Consider the following 22,241-nt stretch of genomic DNA (forward strand, 5'->3'; position numbering starts at 1 on the left):
GAAGAAGAGATGAAGAGAAGAAGCGGCGAGACAGCGGCGAGAAGACAGCGGCAGCAGACCGGGCCCCTCGCTGGCAATAGAGCTGGAAGAAGATAGCGGCGGGGCCCGGGAGAAGAGGCGGAACACCGGGAGAAGTCGGAAGAAGATACCGGAGCTGCCCAATAAATTAATTTTGAAACCTGTGTACTAGGGTTGTCCCGATACCACTTTTTTAGGACCGAGTACAAGTACCGATACTTTTTTTCAAGTACTCGCCGATACCGATACTTTTTTTTTAATGTCACGTGACAGTGTTTTTTTTTTTCATTTTTTTTTTTTTTTTAACAGTGCTTGCTTTTTTTTTTGGGGGGGGGAGGGGGTGAACGTTGTATGTGTGTGTTATTTTTTTTTTTTTTTACAATAATATTTCTTTTATTCTTTATTGTTTTTGTTTTTTTTTTTTAATCAGCCCTTTTGGGGGGCTTTGGTGAGATATCAGGGGTCTTAACAGACCTCTGATATCTCCCCCTTGAGACAGATAAAGAGACAGAGGATAGAGATTCCCCAGTCCCTTTCTCTGCAGCGTCAGCTGCACTGACAATGAATGGAGAGAAGACCGCAGCTTCTCTCCATTCATAAACTGACACATCGTAATCACAGGAGATTACAATGTTTCAGTTATGTGAATGGACAGAGTCAGCTGACTCTATCCATACACAAAGGAAGGAGGAGGGGGAGGACGGAGGAACTGAGGGGGAGAACGGACGGGACAGATAAGAGCAGAACGGAGGGGACAGATAAGAGCAGAACGGAGGGGACAGCTGAGAGGGACAGAGGAAAGGAGGGGGCACGGAGGAGGATGCAGTGACAGTCAGCTGTGAGCGATCACCGCTGTCTGTCACTAAAGCTGGTGAAAGCCGCTGGGGGAGAATCTTGTAACTCCCCCACGCGCCGATCACAGCTGACAGTTCAGGTATCGGGGGAGGCATCGGGAGCATTTGCCCGAGTACAAGTACTTGGGCAAATGCTCGGTATCGGTGCCGATACCGATACTAGTATCGGTATCGGGACAACCCTACTGTGTACTGTGGTTTTTTTTATTGACACTTCCCTAGGTGAATGGGTAGGGGTACCATGTACCCCATACTCATTCACATAGGGTGGGGGGCCGGGATCTGGGGGCCCCCTTATTAAAGGGGGCTCCTGGATTCCGATAAGCCCTCCGCCCGCAGACCCCGACAACCAACGGCCAGGGTTGTCGGGAAGAGGCCCTTGTCCCCATCAACATGGGGACAAGGTGCTTTGGGGTGGGGGGCCGCAGCGCGCCCCCTCCCCCAAGGCACCAACCCCCCATGTTGAGGGCATGCGGCCTGGTACGGTTCAGGAGGGGGGGCGCTCGCTCGTCCCCACCCCCATTCCTGTCCGGCCGGGCTGCGTGCTCGGATAAGGGTCTGGTATGGATTGGGGGGGACCCCCACGCCGTTTTTATCGGCGTAGGGGGTTCCCCTCAAGGTCCATACCAGACCCAAGGGCCTGGTATGCTCCTGGAGGGGGAACCCATGCCGGTTTTTTATTTAAAATTTGGCGCGGAGTTCCCCCTAAAGATTCATACCAAACACAGTGCCGGGCATTGGCGGGGATCCAAGTCGGATCCCCGTTCATTGAAAATCGGACACATGCCGGCTTCATGTCGCAGGGCAAAGTCGGATCCAAAGTAGGACGGCTGTCGTGTCGCACCAGTGTGAACCCAGCCTAAGGGTTAAATTTTGAAGACACCTGGTGCCACAAACTAATCAGCTGATTAACTCAAAACACCTGCAAAGGGCTTTAAATGGTCTCTCAGTCCAGTTCTGAAGCCTACACAAACATGGGGAAGACTTCAGATTTGACAGCTGTCCAAAAGGCGACCATCGACACATTGCACAAGGAGGGAAAGACACAAAAGGTTATTGCTGAAGAGGCTGGCTGTTCTCAGAGCTCTGTGTCCAAACACATTAATAGAGAGGCAAAGGGAAGGAAAAACTGTGGTCAGAAAAAGTGTACAAGCGATAGGGATCACCGCGCCCTAGTCAAGATTGTGAAAAAAAACCCATTCAAAAATGTGGGGGAGATTCACAAGGAGTGGACAGCTGCTGGAGTCAGTGCTTCAAGATCCACCACCAAGAGACGCTTGAAAGACATGGGTTTCAACTGCCGCATACCTCGTGTCAAGCCACTGTTGACCAAGAAACAGCGCGAAAACCGTCTCACCTGGGCTAAGGAAAAAAAGAGCTGGACTGCTGCTGAGTGGTCCAAAGTCATGTTTTCTGACGAAAGCAAATTTTGCATTTCCTTTGGAAATCGAGGTCCCAGAGTCTGGAGGAAGACAGGAGAGGCACAGGATCCACGTTGCCTGAAGTCTAGTGTAAAGTTTCCACCATCAGGGATGGTTTGGGGTGCCATGTCATCTGCTGGTGTCGGTCCACTCTGTTTCCTGAGATCCAGGGTCAACGCAGCCTTCTACCAGCAAGTTTTAGAGCACTTCATGCTTCCTGCTGCTGACCTGCTCTATGGAGATGGAGATTTCAGGTTCCAACAGGACTTGGCGCCTGCACACAGCGCAAAATCTACCCGTGCCTGGTTTACGGACCATGGTATTTCTGTTCTAAATTGGCCAGCCAACTCCCCTGACCTTAGCCCCATAGAAAATCTGTGGGGTATTGTGAAAAGGAAGATGCAGAATGCCAGACCCAACAACGCAGAAGAGTTGAAGGCCACTATCAGAGCAACCTGGGCTCTCATAACACCTGAGCAGTGCCAGAAACTCATCGACTCCATGCCACGCCGCATTAATGCAGTAATTGAGGCAAAAGGAGCTCCAACCAAGTATTGAGTATTGTACATGCTCATATTTTTCATTTTCATACTTTTCAGTTGGCAAACATTTCTAAAAAATCCCTTTTTTGTATTAGCCTTAAGTAATATTCTAATTCTGTGACACACGGAATTTTGGATTTTCATTTGTTGCCACTTCAAATCATCAAAATTAAATGAAATAAACATTTGAATGCATCAGTCTGTGTGCAATGAATAAATATAATGTACAAGTTACACCTTTTGAATGCAATTACTGAAATAAATCAAGTTTTTCAAAATATTCTAATTTACTGGCTTTTACCTGTGTATATATATATATATATATATATATATATATAGATCTCTCTCTCTCTATATATAGGTAGATATATATCTATATACAGTGGGGACGGAAAGTATTCAGCCCCCCTTACATTTTTCACTCTTTGTTATATTGCAGCCATTTGCTAAAATCATTTAAGTTCATTTTTTTCCCTCATTACTGTACACACAGCACCCCATATTGACAGAAAAACACAGAATTGTTGATATTTTTGCAGATTTATTAAAAAAGAAAAACTGAAATATCACATAGTCCTAAGTATTCAGACCCTTTGCTGTGACACTCATATTTAACTCAGGTGCTGTCCATTTCTTCTGATCATCCTTGAGATGGTTCTACACCTTCATTTGAGTCCAGCTGTGTTTGATTATACTGATTGGACTTGATTAGGAAAGCCACACACCTGTATATATAAGACCTTACAGCTTCCAGTGCATGTCAGAGCAAATGAGAATCATGAGGTCAAAGGAACTGCCTGAAGAGCTCAGAGACAGAATTGTGGCTAGGCACAGATCTGGCCAAGGTTACAAAAAAAGTTCTGCTGCACTTAAGGTTCCTAAGAGCACAGTGGCCCCCATAATCCTTCAATGGAAGACATTTGGGACGACCAGAACCCTTTCTAGAGCTGGCCATCTGGCCAAACTGAGCTATCGGGGAGAATAGCCTTGGTGAGAGAGGTAAAGAAGAACCCAAAGATCACTGTGGCTGAGCTCCAGAGTTGCAGTCGGGAGATGGGAGAAAGTTGTAGAAAGTCAACCATCACTGCAGCCCTCCACCAGCCAGGGCTTTATGGCAGAGTGGCCCGACAGAAGCCTCTCCTCAGTGCAAGACACATGAAAGCCTGCATGGAGTTTGCGAAAAAACACCTGAAGGACTCCAAGATGGTGAGAAATAAGATTCTTTGGTCAGATGAGACCAAGATAGAACTTTTTGGCCTTAATTCTAAGTGGTATGTGTGGAGAAAACCAGGCACTGCTCATCACCTGTCCAATACAGTCCCAACAGTGAAGCATGGTGGTGGCAGCATCATGCTGTGGGGGTGTCTTTCAGCTGCAGGGACAGGATGACTGGTTGCAATCGAGGGAAAGATGAATGCGGCCAAGTACAGGGATATCCTGGACGAAAACCTTCTCCAGAGTGCTCAGGACCTCAGACTGGGCCGAAGGTTTACCTTCCAACAAGACAATGACCCTAAGCACACAGCTAAAATAACGAAGGAGTGGCTTCACAACAACTTTTTGACTGTTCTTGAATGGCCCAGCCAGAGCCCTGACCCAGATGAGCATCTCCGGAGAGACCTAAAAATGGCTGTTCACCAACGTTTACCATCCAACCTGACAAAACTGGAGAGGATCTGCAAGGAGGAATGGCAGAGGATCCCCAAATCCAGGTGTGAAAAATTTGTTGCATCTTTCCCCAAAAGACTCATGGCTGTATTAGATCAAAAGGGTGCTTCTACTAAATTCTGAGCAAAGGGTCTGAATACTTAGGACCATGTGATATTTCAGTTTTTCTTTTTTAATAAATCTGCAAAAATGTCAACAATTCTGTGTTTTTCTGCCAATATGGGGTGCTGTGTGTACATTAATGAGGAACAAAAATGAACTTAAATGATTTTAGCAAATGGCTGCAATATAACAGAGTGAAAAATGTAAGGGGGTCTGAATACTTTCCGTCCCCACTGTATATAGATAGATAGATAGATAGATATACACATCTATATCTAGATATAGATATAGATATCTATATATCTATATATAAAACACCTCAGCAGTGCAAAGTTCAGGCTACAGTTTATATCCAAATCGCACAGTCACTTCAACAATATACTGTTGTATTTTTAATCATGGGAACACCATGATCTGAGGAAATCTTTTTGTGATGCTTCTGTCCAAACACATTTAACACACAGCTTACAAAAAAAGGCATGTGTACATGTTTTTGTATGCACCAAAAGGAAATATCACTAGAACACCAAAACTAGGTTCACATACTTGTAGAGATAACAAAGACTCCATATACTGTAGCTGAAATGTATGTATTATGCATTTTTTTCATTTTCTTACACACTTCTTTACAGACTGTAACCTAATGGATTTACTTTAAAGAAGCAGATGGCAAAATTGGTTATGTGCTTAGATCAATTTAGACAGCTCATCTTTTTTAGTTATGCTGGTATTTCTATATTTGATTCACTGCATTAGGAAATATAATGTCACCAAACATATAAAGAGAAGAGTTGTTGTTCTGCCTCAAAGGGCATGCAGTTTGATAAAACTGGTCCCAACAAATGATTTCCTTCACTAATACATACGCATGCTGGGAGTGCTGTATAAACTATATGTAGCTTCAGCTACATACAGTCAAAGCACAATCCTGGCCCAGTGGTTGTGGAGGTGTGGGGGGGGGGGGACATATCGGAAAAAAAGCCCCCTTTAACAAGGGGGCCTCTAGATCCCGGCACCCTTCATTCACTAAAAAAGTGTAAAAAGTAAATTAAAACACAACTGTTTTTGACAACTGCATTATTTAAAAAAAAATGTCCCCCGAAGTAGATCCAGCATCAATCACGATGCCCACCACTATCGCCAACCCAAAAAAAAAATAAAGCTCTGCAGCCGATGCAGGCTCCTATGATGTAATTGACTCAGCATGCCCAGGTCAGTGATGGCACAAGGGAACGGGGTCACCCAACGATGTAATCAGGTGGTCCAACCCCTCAGTTATTTAAGAGCTGTCAGACGGTGGGCTGTTAGACAATGGGAGCCTTAGTGGGGTGCAGAGCTTTTTTTTTTTTTTTTTTGAGGGTCAGTGGCAGCGGCAGCTATCATGATTGACTCCTAAACTACTTTTAGATGGGGGCATTTATTTTTATTTATTTTTTTAAATAAAGGAATTGTCAAAATTGTTGTTGTGTTCTTATTTACTTTTTATACCTTATTAGTGAATGAGTAGGGGGTACAATGTGTCACCTATTTATTCACATAGGGGGTGCTGAGATCTGTTGGCCCCCTTGTTAAAGGGGGCTTCCAGATTCCAATAAGTCACCCTCCGCACCCCCACAACCATCTGGCCAGGGTTGTGGGGAAGGGGCCCTTGTCCCCAATCAACAGGAAACGGAGTCCTCCTACCCAAAAGCACCCCCCATGTTGAGGACATGTGGCCTGATATGGTTCAGGAGGGGGGGCACTCACTCCCCACCTTTCCTGACCTGCTGGGCTTTATGCTCATATAAGGGGCTGATATGGATTTTGTGTGGGACCCCATGCCAAAATAAAAAATGTAAAAACGGCACAGGGTTCCACCCAAAATCCATAAAGGGCCTGGTATGAATTGAGGGGGGGCACCCCACATTGTTTTTCTTTAGCATTTTCATTGCCGGTACTCTTTTGTTTATATTCATCTGTCAGTGGGGAAGCCCGTTCCAAAAAATTTGAATTTGTAATGCCCCGTACACACGGTCGGACTTTGTTCGGACATTCAGACAACAAAATCCTAGGATTTTTTTTCCGATGGATGTTGGCTCAAACTTGTCTTGCATACACACGGTCACACAAAGTTGTCGGAAAATCCGATCGTCCTGAACGCGGTGACGTAAAACACGTACGTCGGGACTATAAACGGGGCAGTGGCCAATAGCTTTCATCTCTTTATTTATTCTGAGCATGCGTGGCACTTTGTCCGTCGGATTTGTGTACACACGATCGGAATTTCCGACAACGGATTTTGTTGTCGGAAAATTTTATATCCTGCTCTCAAACTTTGTGTGTCGGAAAATCCGATGGAAAATGTGTGATGGAGCCTACACACAGTCGGAATTTCAAACAACAAGGTCCTATCACACATTTTCCTTGCATTTGTGAAATGTCAGATGCAGGGAGACTAGTAGAGATTGTCATCTGCTGGCCTGCTTTGTTAAACATAACAGTTGTTCCTCCATGACCCCCCTTATCATTCTATTTTCCTTTCCTCTCCTCCTTCTACTCTTTTATAGTAGAAACTCTGAACGGCAATAGAGCTAAGCATTTATGGCTCCCTATAAACTTTATACATTTATCTTAGAACTGCCCACAATATATAGTCAGGTTCCTTTACCAGGTGTCACTTTATAGTCTTGTTGGTCACGGTAGACCTTTTTGACACAATCTATACTCGATGACCTGATACTCGACCACTGACAATCTTGTTTTCTTGTTAAACAATCTTGTTGTACAAGCAGCCGTACTACTGATACTATTGTTCATTGTAATTTATGAGCCCCACTTGCTGTCATACCCTTTTTTGAAAACAATAAAGAGAATGAACAAGAGGTTATTATGGCAAAAAGATTGTTGTAGGGAGCAAACATAATTTCTGAACAGGGGACCAAAATTGACTTTGTTTGCCACTTCATTGACTTTGTTTGCTCCCACATGATCTGCCTGCTGGAGAGCTGAGGGTGTTCTTGGCTATACCTGTAACAAGATTAGTATGGCACCTGCTTTAGGGAAGACTCTATAAAGCATGTTTTCAAAGCTCCTGTGCTGTATATTTACAGAAGGAGAGCAGGAAATATAGTTTATAAACCAGAAGAGCCATAAGCACTATTTACAAATCACTCAACCTTGGTACTAAAATGTGGCAGATGTCCATGCCAGCATTTATCCATGCTTTAATGTAAGTTTTTGCATATTTTATTCTTTAATGCAGCAAGCAGTGAAATAAGATGGCATGTACAAAAAGAAGCAACAACAAATAGCTTGGCTATGTGCAAATGATACATTTCTTAAATAGGTTGCATAGTTTAGGAAGTCCATTTTCAAACAAGTTTACTTTTTCTTTTTTTTTTTTAATGGAAGAATAAAAATAGAATCTCTGTGCTCTGAAATTAAATTGATAGCATTCTCCACAAAGCTAAATCTGTTTCATTTTAGATGCTAATTTCTAAGACAATGAGGCAAAGCAACATGACAAAAACAACTTCAAGTTAATGAAGTAAAGACAAATATATGTGCCAAATTGTGTAGAAATAGAGGAGGAGATGAGGCTTCAAAAACAAAACAACAATGTACGTGTGTAATATATATATATATATATATATATATATTATAAACACACAGTGTATATTTATAAATATGGTATGTACAGTCAGTACATCTGTCACAGTGTGGTAAATGACACTGGGAGAGCCAGTTCAAGTAGCTTAGTGGTGTCGGGGGGGGGGGGGGGTGTCTAATAAAAGTCTGGTGAGTTATGCAAACAAAGAGAAGGGCCTGCATGCAGTCAGTGTTCCTGTTGAAGTTGCTTCTGAGAAATGTTCTAGGGTCATGTGTTCAGGCCTGTTTGGCCTTACAGATAGGCACTTTAACCAAACCGACATCTCATGTAAATGACAGCTGCAAGACTGCACTAGAACAGGCTGAGATCATGCACAGACCAAGCTGGGTGGTAAATTGGTCAGGAGGCTGGACCTTGTTTTGGTGGTTGTATAAAGTTTAAACTGACCCCTGCAAGGCTAAACCTTTAATAGGGAAATAAAGCAGTGTTTAAAAAGAAAAAAAAAAACACATGTAAGATGCCCCTTGATAAAGGGGATGGGGCTCAATTCACTAAAGCATATTACATGCAGTATTGACGCATTTTTGCCAAATATCGCATGCAATACTGAAAATGTCAATTCACTGTCCCTTTGTGTGGTATATACTGTATCTCAAAAAGCAAAAATGCTTGGTAAATTCCACATAAAACAATTAAAGTCAATTCACTAAAGAAAATAAATAAATGCATGTGTTAAATAATTAGTGGTCCAGGCATGCAAAATTTAAAGAATGTGTGAACTTTCAGCCAGTTGTTAAGGAGCTGGCACCCACTTGCATCCTTGCAAGCCAGTAAATAGATTGTTGTTAAAGAGGAAGTAAACCCCAATGGGTTTTACTTCCTTTTTGCTCCCCGCAAGGCCTGCAAATTAAAAGCATAATGGGCTAGTATGCATCACATACTAGCCCATTATATGACACTTACCTGCAAACGAAGCCCACGCTGTCCCCTGTGCAGGCCGCATCCATCTTCGCCCCTTTTTCTTCTGGGGGCCCCAGACTCCGGCTCAGTGACTGGCCGCAGCCGCGTGACGTCACTCCCGCACATGCATGCGGGAGCCATCAGTCACGGCACGCACTGGGGGAAGAAACGGCATGGTGGTCCGTTTCTTTACAGCGCATGCGCCGATGACGACATCGGCACACTTCAAGTGAAATATCTCCTAAACGGCGCACTTTTAGGAGATATTTCCACTATATATAGGTAGGCCTTATTCTCTTAAAGTAAGACAAAAAGGGTTTACAACCACTTTGAGGAGCCAGCACCTGCTGTGTGCTTAACAACAATTACTCCCCCTTACTGTCAGTGGGATTCCCTGCTGAAAGCAGAACGTAAACAGAAGAAAAGCTGGAATTAAGAAAAAAAAAAACTACAGTACGGGGTCCTCCTCCAATCCATAACAGGGCCTTTGGGTCTGGTATGGATTTTGGGGGAAACTCATACCAAAAGCAAAAAGACATTGTCCTGAGATCCCTAGTTAAGTATTTGCCTCTAGGAATCAATGCATGGGTCAGAAATGTTTACTTCTCAGGAGTGTATTTTGTTTCCTGGAGGCCAGACCCAGCAATTATGAATATTGCAGTTTGCTTTCTATTTAATCCCACAAGCACAGCAAGAATGCACTCAAAGCAACATACATCTTTCTGTGATTAAGTAAGGGTCAAAAGTCAGGTCTCAGCAATAGTTTCTTGGTCATAGCTGTTTCCCCATGTGCATGGGATATAAATATGTTCCTCTAGATCTTTCCCAACACTAGAGTGACGAATAGATTGATAAAGTTGCTTCTTATTTCACCATAAATCCAAAGTCACATTACATTACACTATGACCTAAAAAGTTGTTCTGTCTGATATTGTATACCTTGATATTAATAGAGGGGGATCTCATATATGGCTGTTGTGCACATGATTTTATTAGCCCGTCATACTTTCATTTAGAAATGAATAATATAAATGCTTTCTTACCTATATTCCTCTTGAGTGAATCGTGGGATTACAGATGGCTGCAGAACTGTTATTATTACCATTGTGCTGTTAGACTTCACTGGATCTCCATCATCGTAAGCAATGACACCCAACTACAGAGAAAAACACACATTTTTTTCAGTTAAAATTATAACTTTTATTTGAACAATGAACATACTTTCCCCAGCAATATGCTGTAATAAAGGTTTTAAAGCAAAAAATAAATCAGACTATTCTATGTGCTGGCTAAGGAGTCTGTGTTTCTTTGTACCTCAGGGAAAGATGCATTGCAGAACACTAACAGAAGTTATGACCAAACAGAAGATATGGGGCAGATTTACTAAAATTGGAGCACACAGGATTCACTGTGCTGACATGTGTCTGCTGTCCTGGCCTCTTTATCTCATATTGTCTCTAGAGACGTGAGATTTCCCCCGTTTACCACCGGAGGGAGCTCCCCGTCTTGTCGTGCCTTCCGGACCTTAGGACCCAGCGGCAGACTGGGGAGTAAGCAGTCATGACGATGCTTGCACCTGTGCAGCCCAATCCATGGTCCGCTTCCGGTATCGGTACCGGATGGATGGTATTTAAAGCCGCTGTTAGCAGTCAGTTCATGCTACAGGAACCAAGGGACCCATGCACTTCAATCTCTCCACTCAGGTATTTACATAAGTAGCTTTTTCTGTGTTAAATTCATCATGCCTGTTACCGCTCTGTGCCACTTGATGCTTATACTGAAGGACATTGTCCTCTTTACTGCTGACACTTAGCAGCAGGTATTACATAGTGTGTTTTGTGCTTTATTCAGGCATTCCTTTAAAGTGATCTGTATCCTTGGAGGTGTGTGGTCCCTGGCATTAAGCCAGCTGCCGTATAAGCCCCTGTGAGTGTTAACCCCTATTATTCATTGTGTGCCATGATGATGTGAAGGTTATTTCCAGCTTACCCTCACACATTAGGACATTATCGTTTCCTTTTATATATTTTAGCTGGCCTTTTTGTACCATCTACGCTCACCTTCAGTGCAGGGCTCCCTCGGTACGGCGGTAGCATTTTTCCATCCTGGCAGACCTACCCCCCTCTTCCCTTTTTCCCCCCGTTCTAGGAGATACAGGTAGGCAATCGCATTATGACAGCTAAGATGCACATGCATGTAATTTAAGCAAATGAATTCATATTCTCTGTATTTATGTTGTGTTCTAATATACAACCATTGTCATATGTTTTTCGCTAGAAGGCAGTGTACTCTGCATGTGACCAGCATCCCCTGAGGAAGCCCGACGGATGGGCGAAACATGTTGGGAAGTACATTGTTTATGCTGTGTTACTGCATCTGCAATTAAATACATGTGGCACTTCCATATATAAATCTCCTTTTTATATTTTGATGTGAAAAATATTTTATTGTATTTTCTTAATAAAGTAAAAGTCTTTTTATACAAAAATATTTGATACTTATTCAACTTGCACCTTAAAAATCCCCACTCTTTTTGGTTCTAAACACACAGGATGTAGTGCATAGTAACAATCAGCTTCTATTTTTTATTGCCAAAGCCTAATTGAACAAGCTAGAGTTTTAGAAACTGATTGGCTCCTATGTACAGCTGCATCAGATTCCAGTTTTAGTAAATCTTCTCCATTGCGTCATTGTGGATGAGAGTGCTTTGATGTTTATTATATTTTATCCAAAATGAGCACAATTATGGACCTGATTCTGAAGAAGCTATGGTTTCTATACAATGCACTGATAAAGACCAAAAAGCCTCAAATAGCTGTCTGTATGCAGTTTGGAATAAATGCCTTTATAATATTAGGCTATATTTGCTCTATACTACAGCAATACTGGATGTGCAAGTAGCTGATGCGGTGTAAAAGAATGCTCTTCATAGTCCTACCCGCTGTCCTAAAATGATAAATATTCCTCTTATTTTTGAGATATGTGATGAAATGAGACATGTGAATGTCTTCTATTTTAAGAAAGTTTTACCATGCTATGCTAAATGATAACATGTGGAATATTCATAGTTATTAAGTTGATGTTTAGTAGTCCCTGGGTTAGTTCAACAATACAACTTAAAGCGCAACTGCAGCTGTAACTGTATCTGGGCACAAAAAATGTATTCAATTTAATATTTAAAGCAAACTCACTCATCTATATGTATATCCTGTACTACATTTTGTTGAGCAACCATTTTGAAAAACACCCCCTAGCATTTCTAGTTGCAGCCATCATGAGTAAGGGCAGAGGATTCGTGTACTGTAGCATTTACTTCCTGGAATCCATCTGCCCTTGGCTCAAACATGCAGACAGGAGGGTGTGATTAGTTTAGAAAAACCCCTCCTCCCTCCTCTAGATAAAAGAAGAAAAAAAAAACACCCCATGAAGACTCATGGAATGTGTAACATCATTTACGCCTATGTCAGAAACCAGGAAGCAACTGAAGGAATGTAAAGAAAATTTTAAAACAACTAAATATATATAATGTAACTTACTAATGCCAGTAACATGAGGACTAATGATAGTTAAAGTCGCTCTAAAGACTAGGTGTTTTTTTTTTTTTTTTTTACCTAAATGCATTACCTGCATTAAGGTAAAAAAACACCCCACTTACTATTTCCCTCCCCCCTCTCTAAATATTTACTTGAGCCTGTCAGGGATCCAGCACTGTGCCCAACTGCAGTCTTCCTCTTCTCATAGGGACTCGGACAGCAGCTCTAGCCATTAGCTCCTGCTGTTGTCAATCAAATGCTATGAGAAGGGACTGTGGGGTGGGGACAAACCAAGCTGTGTGTGCCCCCATAGAAGAGGAAGAGGGGCACACAGAGAAGAGGAATAGCCTGGAGTGCTAACAGAGGACCCTAGAAGAGGAGGTTCGGGGCTGCTCTGTACAAAACCATTGCACAAAGCAAGTTAATACTGATTGAGAGGATTTAGTTCCACTTTAATCAAAACCTTTGTAGCTAGAATTGTGATGTTTGGGATGTTAAGATCTGTACACGTGCGTATAAAGTAATTTTAAGCAGTGCTTTGTTTGAATGATTGATTCAGTTAATGAGTCAGAGCATCCCAGAAAGTAGTGCTCATTACATGATATATAATCAAAGTGGTACTAAACTCATTTTTTGATCATGTACCTACAGATAAGTCTAATAATATAATAACCTATAGCTACAGTGAATAACTCCTAAACTTGTGGTGTTTAGGAGATATTCACACTGGATTCAGCTGGTGACATCACCAGCGCAAGCACTCTGAAGGTCTGGCATACCATGCCAGACCTCTAGAGCTCCGTGCCTTAGGCGAGGGCTCCCACGCTCATGCACGACAGTGACATCATCATGGCCCTGGCCACTCATACAGCCGGAACCAGTGAACCCAGGAGGAAGATGGGGGGGGAGATGGAAGCCCCGTCAGAGGTGACAATGCACCGCTGGAGGGCTTCATTCTAAGGTAAGTATTTCATAATGTGCTGGTATGTGATGCATGCTAGCACATTATGCCATTGCCTTGCAGGGGATTTTTTTTTTTTTTTGAAAGCTGTGGTTTACTACCACTTTAATCTCCTTCAGTCACACTATAGAGACATTTTTTACCAAAGTTTATTCTCTAGTTAGTTGCAGAAAGTTCTGATAGTAAAGAAGTCCCTTTGCATTTTTTTTAACTTAAAGTGATTGTAAAGTCTTGTTTTTTTTACTATAAAAATAATAAACATGTTATACTTTTCTACCCTGTTGCAGTGGATTTGCACAGAGCAGCCTGGATCCTCTTTTTCTCGGGTCCCTCGTATGTGATCCTGGTCCCTCCCTCCTGTTCAGTGCCCCCTTAGCAAGTAGCTTGCTATGGAGGCACCCGAGCTGAGTCACAGCTCCCTGTGTCCGTTCAGACACGGAGTCCTGACCCGACCCTGCCTCTCTCTCCCCTGATTGGCTAGCTGACTTTGATTGACAGCAACGGGAGTCAATGGCACAGCTGCTGTGCCTCAGCCAATCAGGAAGGAGAATCTCGGATGGCTGAGACACTCGTGGACATCGCTGGACAGAGAGGGACCTTAGGTAAGTGTTATGCCCCGTACACACAATCTGATTTTCTGCCAACAAAACCGTGGATTTTTGTTCAAAGGATGTTGGCTCAAACTTGTCTTGCATACACGCGGTCACACAAATGTTGGCCAACAATTACGAACGTGGGAACGTGGTGACGTACAAGACGTACGACGAGCCAAGAAAAAGGAAGTTCAATAGCCAGTGCGTTTCCTTCTGCTTGATTCCGAGCATGCATGAACTTTTGGGCATTGGACTTGTGTACACACGATCGGAAATTCCGACAACAAAGTTTTGTTAGCAGAAAATTTGAGAACCTGCTATCAAACATTTGTTGACAGAATGTCCGACACCAAATATTCGATGGAACATACACACGGTCAGACTTTCTGTCAACAAGCTCAAATCCAACATTTCCCGTTGGAAAATACGACCGTGTGTATGAGGCATTAGGGGGGCTGAGGGGGGCTGCTGCTCACAGAAGGCCTTTTACCTTAATGCATAGAATGCATTAAGATAAAAAACCCTCTGCCTTTACAACCCCTTTAAAGTTTGTATAGAGAGGAGCTTGATGCTAATGGGCCCAAACTCTTCTTTTTAACTATTGCCCCAGAAAGTAGGGTAGGCAATGGAGGAGGAGATTATAAACATCCTATCTGCAACTCACAGAGGCATGTAAATTTCTATTCAGCCCAGTGAACAGGTAAGAGGCTTCATGGGATCTCTTACACATCCACCTTAATCTAAATTAAGGTATCCATTTTTTTTTGTTTTGGATAGTGTTTACAGGGATTAGAACAGCTGTCAGACTTGTATTGCTGTCTGTGACCCCTTTTAGAGAGACTGCTGCTCTTCTGCATACACCAGACTTTTACAGTCTGGTATTCTAGCTAGTTAGATCAGTGCTGTGCTAAGGGGATATTTATATAGGACCTTTTTTGAGGAGGAGGGGGGGTAACAGATTTCTATTAACTGATTTATATATGCAAATGTGTATTCTACAGCATTTTCAGGATTTTAGAACTTAGAACAGGCAGGGTCTGTTAAGCAAGAGCCAGTACCATATAGCTGTGCTTTAAACCACCATTTCTGTTTATTGCTTTTGTGCTTTGTGGTTTATCATACTGCTTTTACACTATATTACACAAGGCAGGGATGAACTGGGTGCTGCATATTCAAAAACATTTATTCAATGTCCATTCTCACCATGTCATTGTTGTGTGGGGCCTATTCCACTCCAGTTACAATATATTAGACCACAAAGGAAAAATTGAGTGCCAATTTTTGGAAAGTTTTGTCTGCTTTCACTGTGCCATTACTATTTAAAAATAAATAATATAAAGCTTATTTAACTACAGTTATACTACATTAAACCAGGCAGGAAGTGAGACTGCTAGATTTTAAAGAGGTTTTATAATCCTACTATCCATGTCATTGTGTCCAATGAGTCACTGTGTCTGATGTGTCTAAAAAAAATGATTTTCTGCTCTAGGAGTTATAATTTTAAAAATCAAAACTATGTAGTAAGTAAGTTTCTTACTCTCCCCATTGCACGCTCTCTGTACTGCTCCTCCACCCCTCCTCTTTCATTGGATACAGGCAGACACATGTTCCACACGTGTGTGCCTACTTAAACACCCCCATCACACATCAGGTTAGATCATGGACAGGCTGCCACTTCAGGGATCTCTCCTCACACAAGGTAAACTTAATTATCCCTTCATTATGGTTACTATTCTTCTGAATGTGACACTGCTTTCTAAATACTCTGCTCTCTGTATTTCTTTAGCAGCGATGAGTATTATGCTAGAGAATTTAAATATTTAAACACCTGTTACCGTTTCGTAAACTTCCCCCTTCTCAAGTGGGGGAGACAATCTGTAAACAGGACTTTGGTCTGACCTCAATATGGTCAACTAATATACTTTTTTGTCAACTAGCATTTACAATCTTTAGTGTTAAGCCCACTATGGCTATACATTATTTTATTCCTACATGTGTTTCTCCACACTTAGCAGTCAATCCTTGTAGCCCTTACCTTTACTATATTGTATTTCCCTATCAGACAAATATCATTATCTGGCAGCCCTTGCTCCCCTTTAGACATAGCCGGGCTCTCTGTAAGTATTTATTCTGCTTTCCTAGTCTATTTTGATTACTCTATCTCACTAACCCAGCATGTTCCTACCTCGTTCACCACCCCATTGGGACTTCACATCTCCAAACACACATTCCTCATTCTTCTTACACCAGTTTGCTTTCACATTTCCACACCCCCACACCCCCTTCCCTTTTCCTCTACTATCCTTCTAGTACTTACCTTTCCTTTCTCCCTTCTGCATTCCCCTCCCCCCCATTTCCTTCTCTCCTCCACCCCCTTCCCTTTCCCTCCCCCTCCCCCCCCTCTCCTTCTCCCCCCCCTCTCCTTCTTCCCCCCCCTCTCCTTCTTCCCCCCCTCTCCTTCTTCCCCCCCTCTCCTTCTCCCCCCCACATCCTTTCCCTCCCTTCCCCCCCATTCCCTTTTTTTTCCCCTCCCCCCCTCCTCCTTTCCTCCCCCCCTCCTCCTTTCCTCCCCCTCCCTCCTCCTTTCCTCCCCCTCCTCCTTTCCTCCCTACTTTTGCCCTTCCTTCTCTAAATCCCTCCCTATATGGTAATCACAGATCCCACGGCCATCACCTGAGTTCTACCAGACCTCAAACTTCTCCAGTACAGAGCAAATTCCACTTTCCTACACCTGGCTTGAGTCTACTAGCAGGTAACTATTTATTAGATGGCAGCTCAATCAACCAACTTTGGACAACCATTAATGCTTTCATTTATATATACTTTTTTGTGAATATTTTTTTCATGGCTTCTAATTGTATCCAATTTCATGCAGCCACATATCCACTTGGGTCCCACAACATATCCCCTGAGGAAGCCCCACTGGGCGAAACATGTAGTGATTAGGGACTACAGTACCGAGTGACTGTCTATACCCAAATAGATTTTGATATGTACTGCTGTATGTCATATCCATGTCATTATGTCTAGCCAGCATAATTTTAAATTTTTGTATATGTTAAATAAAATATGAATTTTATTTGATACTTTTATGTCTGTTGAAACTTCCTTTCCTGGCACCCATAAAGTCCCACCAAATTATTCTCCTGACTATATCTACTACTCAGGGATGGTGGTGCCTTCTCCTTGACACTGTCACCTATCCATTTTTAGTAATATCCAACATTTACCGTTGGAAAATAGGACCGTGTGTACGCTGCATTAGGGGGGCTGAGGGGGGCTGCTGGTCACAGAAGGCCTTTTATCCTAATGCATAGAATGCATTAAGATAAAAAACCTTCTGCCTTTACAACCCCTTTAAAGTTTGCATAGAGAGGAGCTTGATGCTAATGGGCCCAAACTCTTCTTTTTAACTATTGTCCCAGAAAGTGGGGTAGGCAATGGAAAAGGAGATTTTAAACATCCTATCTGCAACTCACAGAGGCATGTAAATTTCTATTCAACCCAGTGTACAGGTAAGAGGCTTCATGGGATCTCTTACACATCCACCTTAATCTACATTAAGGTATCCATTTTTTTTTTTTTTTTTTTTTGGATAGTGTTTACAGGGATTAGAACAGCTGTCAGACTTTTATGTCTGTCTGTGACCCCTTTTAGAGAGACTGCTGCTCTTCTGCATACACCAGACTTTCATAGTCTGGTATTCTAGCTATTTAGATCAGTGCTGTGCTAAGGGGATATTTATATAGGACCTTTTTTTGAGGGGGGGTAACAGATTTCTATTAACTGATTTCTATATGCAAATGTGTATTCTATAGCATTTTCAGGATTTTAGAACTTAGAACAGGCAGGGTCTGTTAAGCAAGAGCCAGTACCATATAGCTGTGCTTTAAACCACTATTTCTGTTTATTGCTTTTGTGCTTTGTGGTTTATCATACTGCATTTACACTATATTCCACAAGGCAGGAATGAACTGGGTGCTGCATATTCAAAAACATTTATTCAATGTCCATTCTCACCATGTCATTGTTGTGTGGGGCCTATTCCACTCCAGTTACAATATATTAGACCACAAAGGAAAAATTGAGTGCCAATTTTTGGAAAGTTTTGTCTGCTTTCACTGTGCCATTGCTATTTAAAAATAAATAATATAAAGCTTATTTAACTACAGTTATACTACATTAAACCAGGCAGGAAATGAGAGTGCTAGATTTTAAAGAGGTTTTATAATCCTACTATCCATGTCATTGTGTCCAATGAGTCACTGTGTCTGATGTGTCTAAAAAAAATGATTTTCTGCTCTAGGAGTTATAATTTTAAAAATCAAAAGCATGTAGTAGGCTTCCACCACATTTGCTCCAGGGACAAAGTGACAGTCTGTAATTTTCTGTGGAGGATCTTTTTGCTGTTCAAATTGCAATATTTTTATAACAAAAATACATGCTTTCCTCCAGTGACACTGTGACATTGCTGTTCAAACTTCGAAAAAAAATGACAACATTTTTATTAGAAAAGTAGTTGTAGGAGGTGGTAGACAATGAGGTGGTTGAGGCAGCGTGAGATTAAGGCATGGACCAGCAGGGTAATGTGCAGAGTGGATAAGAAGGAAGTTACACAGCAGAAACATGCTAGGAGAGGAAACGGAGAGCCCAGAAGTAACAGGGTCCTGTCAGGAGAGTTCACACGCCTCTTGTCTATGGCAGCTGTTGGTCTTATTCCAGCATCCTGGTTTTGGCTGTGATGCATTCTACCTGTCTGCCTATCCACCTGCAAGGTTATGGATGCATCCAATCTCTGTGGAGACCAAACCTGATTTAAGCCAGCCAAGCCTGCAGTTTCATGCTTCTGTTATTGTTTGTAACACATGCTCCAAGCTCCCTGTTTATCTGCCCTGCCCGCTAGTTTGGATTCCCTTGTTAACGACCTTGGATTGGATATTGAATATGCTCAGAACTCAGCCTGCCCTGAACCCAGACTGTCACTGACCACTCTTCCTGTCTGACAACTGCAAGTACACGTTTGCTGTGCTCAGATCGCATTTGCCCTGGCATGGTGGCCAGGCACTATAGCATTGTGTATAAGACAATCGAGTACCATTAGGCCTGCTTGCCTTATTGGAAAGGGGGCTGCTTTAGGTGAAGAACACAGAAGGTAGCTATAGTGTGTGACCACCTGCATTAGGGGTAAGCGTGACAGGTCCAAAGACAGTGGACATTGTGCTGTTATCTGTCGAAGTAGGCAAAAATAGGTACGGCTCACTGCAAGGTCTGTTCACAGGACCTCTGTTATCCTTTTCTGCTATCCCTCTACTTCAAACAAAGCATTACATTATTAAAATACATGATAAAACAGTATTACATCAAGTACTACAAATTTAAAAGATTATGATAATTATATCAAAGATTACAACAATATTATAAAAGATTACAAATACATTATTCTAAGACATTATTAAAGTGTATTTCCACTTTCACAGTCAAATTCTAATTTTTATATTTGGTAGATGTCCTCAATCACATAGCATAACTTAACATTTTGTTTTTTCAATTTGCGGTTTACGACTTGTATAATTACATATTTTGATATAGATATTTCCAGGTAATCAGGATTATATCTGTTTAATCCTTTTGCTGCCACTGACATAAGGCATACAGCAGCACTCAACCACTTCCAGCTGACCAGGTGAGTATGGTTTATGTCTGCTGCATTTCTCACTATGTTATATGTTTTCTTATGTATCCATGAACTTACAGTATATCATTATGATTCCCCTGACTCTACTGATTAAATGAATAGCTATGAAGCTGATAAACCGCTCATCATAGCAATTTACTCAAAAAATGACCCCTCCTGATGACGCTACTGCCCCCATCCATTCAGAACTACCATTTTACTAATACTGTTCCTCTCCTCTGGGTGTCGACAATAAAAACAAATTCTGTGTCCCTTGCAAAGCCTGATTCCCCTCTTGTATCCTAAGATTCCCCCTATTTTTTATGTTTACTATTTCTTTTTTTTGTGAATGAACAGAAATCGCTCAATGGTTGGTAAAACCCAGTTTGGGACCTGGAGTCCAGAAATTTCAAAACATCAGAGCAGTGCATGTGTAAGCCAGGAAGCTAAAGTGTATTTTTTTGTAGCTGAAAACCCCCTTTGAGGAAAAACCAAGGCATTTAATGAACTTTCTTTTAATAAAAGCGGGCAAGAAAAACCCTAAAAAGAAGCGAGTGACCTTAATGTGCTACCATTTGAGGCTGGTTCTCCAAGGCTACAATAGAGAAAAAGATTGAGGACTCTGTGTCCTCAAATCATTCTCTATTTCAAAAGTGAAATATTGAGGATCTTTTGAGACCCCTGATTTCTCAATAAAGCATCACAACCCAGAAGTATATATATTATATATTAATAATGAAAAAAATAATAGCTGCCGCTATGGTTAGTACTTCTCCCAATAAAATGATTTTGGAATTCTATGTAGCCTTCCAGAATTAACAAACTTTGATTAGACTCAGCTCCTACTGGATTTTTAAGTATTTTGTATGTGTTTGGGTCCAAAGTACTGTACATACAATTTTTCAAGCAGTACTCCTTGGACCTTGAAGAAGGGGACATACCCCGAAAGCTTGTCCTAAAAAATTGTATGTTAGTGCAAATAAAAAAAGTATCACGGACAGTACTTAATTTTCTCTGTCACAATTGCACTAATATGGCTACAATCAAATCAAGTATGGTCCAAAGTACAAGAACTTAGTAGATAAAAAGAGGGGTGGTGCGATGTTGGTCTAGCAAGTATGGTGGACCCACATCCCAAATGTATCAAGGTAAATGGAAAATTAATCCTCTTATGGGACTTTAAAGGGGACACCTACTCATGAGTAATAAGGAGTATAAATAGTATAGGTTTGTTGCAATGAATTTAGGTATTTATTAGGGTGTAAATCTGGATAGGTCTAAGGTACAAAGGGTACACGTACATAGGATACAGGATGCATAATACAAACACAAAAATTGTATAGCAATACAGTATGCAGGATCTCTGCATACTGTATTGCTATACAATTTTTGTGTTTCTATTATGCATCCTGTATCCTATGTACGTGTACCCTTTGTACCTTAGACCTATCCAGATTTACACCCTAATAAATACCTAAATTCATTGCAACAAACATACTATTTATACTCCTTATTACTCATGAGTAGGTGTCCCCTTTAAAGAACTTAGTAGGGTACTACTAAGTTCCAAATGTCCTTATATATGGGATGTCATAAGCCACTTTTGGTTTTGGTTTTATGGTTTCTTAACCAATTATACTATATATTTATATGGGCTTTGCTATATTATTTTGCACATATTGCTTTCAACAGTCTGGGGCTAGGTCTCTCATTCATTTGTCGTCAGCAATTTGATAACTTGCCAATAATCTATGCAATACATTCTTTCTGTTTATGCTATAGTGCAGAGACCTTGTCTTTCTATTCCTTTGACTGAATATGTACAACATAACTGCATATCTTTGTCAGCATTGAGGTTTTAATACTAATAAAAATTACCATATTTGGGATTAACAAAATGCTAAGGAGTTTGTCCCTGCCAGGTGCTGCTAGTTTTGCCAAACCCCCAAAGTGAAATTTACCGACAGGACGCCCCAAAATTTAAAGACACCAATTTTTTACTGACACAAATCATGCAATTTACTGACAGACACGTATTTTTACTGACACTTCGAAAAAGTACATAAAATTACCATTTTTAGTGCAAATATCAATATATAAGGTACAAACATGTAGCTAGTGCTATTAGTGATGTGTTTAACGTATAGAAAAAAGCAAAAAGCATATCTCTCCATTTACATGAAGGTCAGGTTAATGTAACCCAGTACAGAGTTCCCCCTGCAGTGCAAGGGGGAAATCTGCAGACCCTGATGTAAAAGGGAACCCTGTGGACTGTGATGTAAAGGAGAAATCTGTGGAGCTCAGCTGCAGAGGGGCATCTACCATA

At 41.6% G+C, this 22,241-nt stretch overlaps 1 protein-coding gene across 1 annotated transcript in view; it reads right to left on the reverse strand.

Moving 5' to 3' along the window:
• Positions 1-22,241, reverse strand: part of PCDH15 (protocadherin related 15) — a 2,079,434-nt gene that overhangs the window by 395,200 nt on the left and 1,661,993 nt on the right. The window contains exon 24 of the mRNA XM_073596339.1: positions 10,198-10,310. Within this exon, the coding sequence (XP_073452440.1) occupies positions 10,198-10,310 (113 nt within the window). The remainder of the gene's footprint in view (positions 1-10,197; positions 10,311-22,241) is intronic.

This window comes from Aquarana catesbeiana, linkage group LG08, assembly GCF_042186555.1.
Source record: "Aquarana catesbeiana isolate 2022-GZ linkage group LG08, ASM4218655v1, whole genome shotgun sequence".
Lineage (NCBI taxonomy): Eukaryota > Metazoa > Chordata > Amphibia > Anura > Ranidae > Aquarana > Aquarana catesbeiana.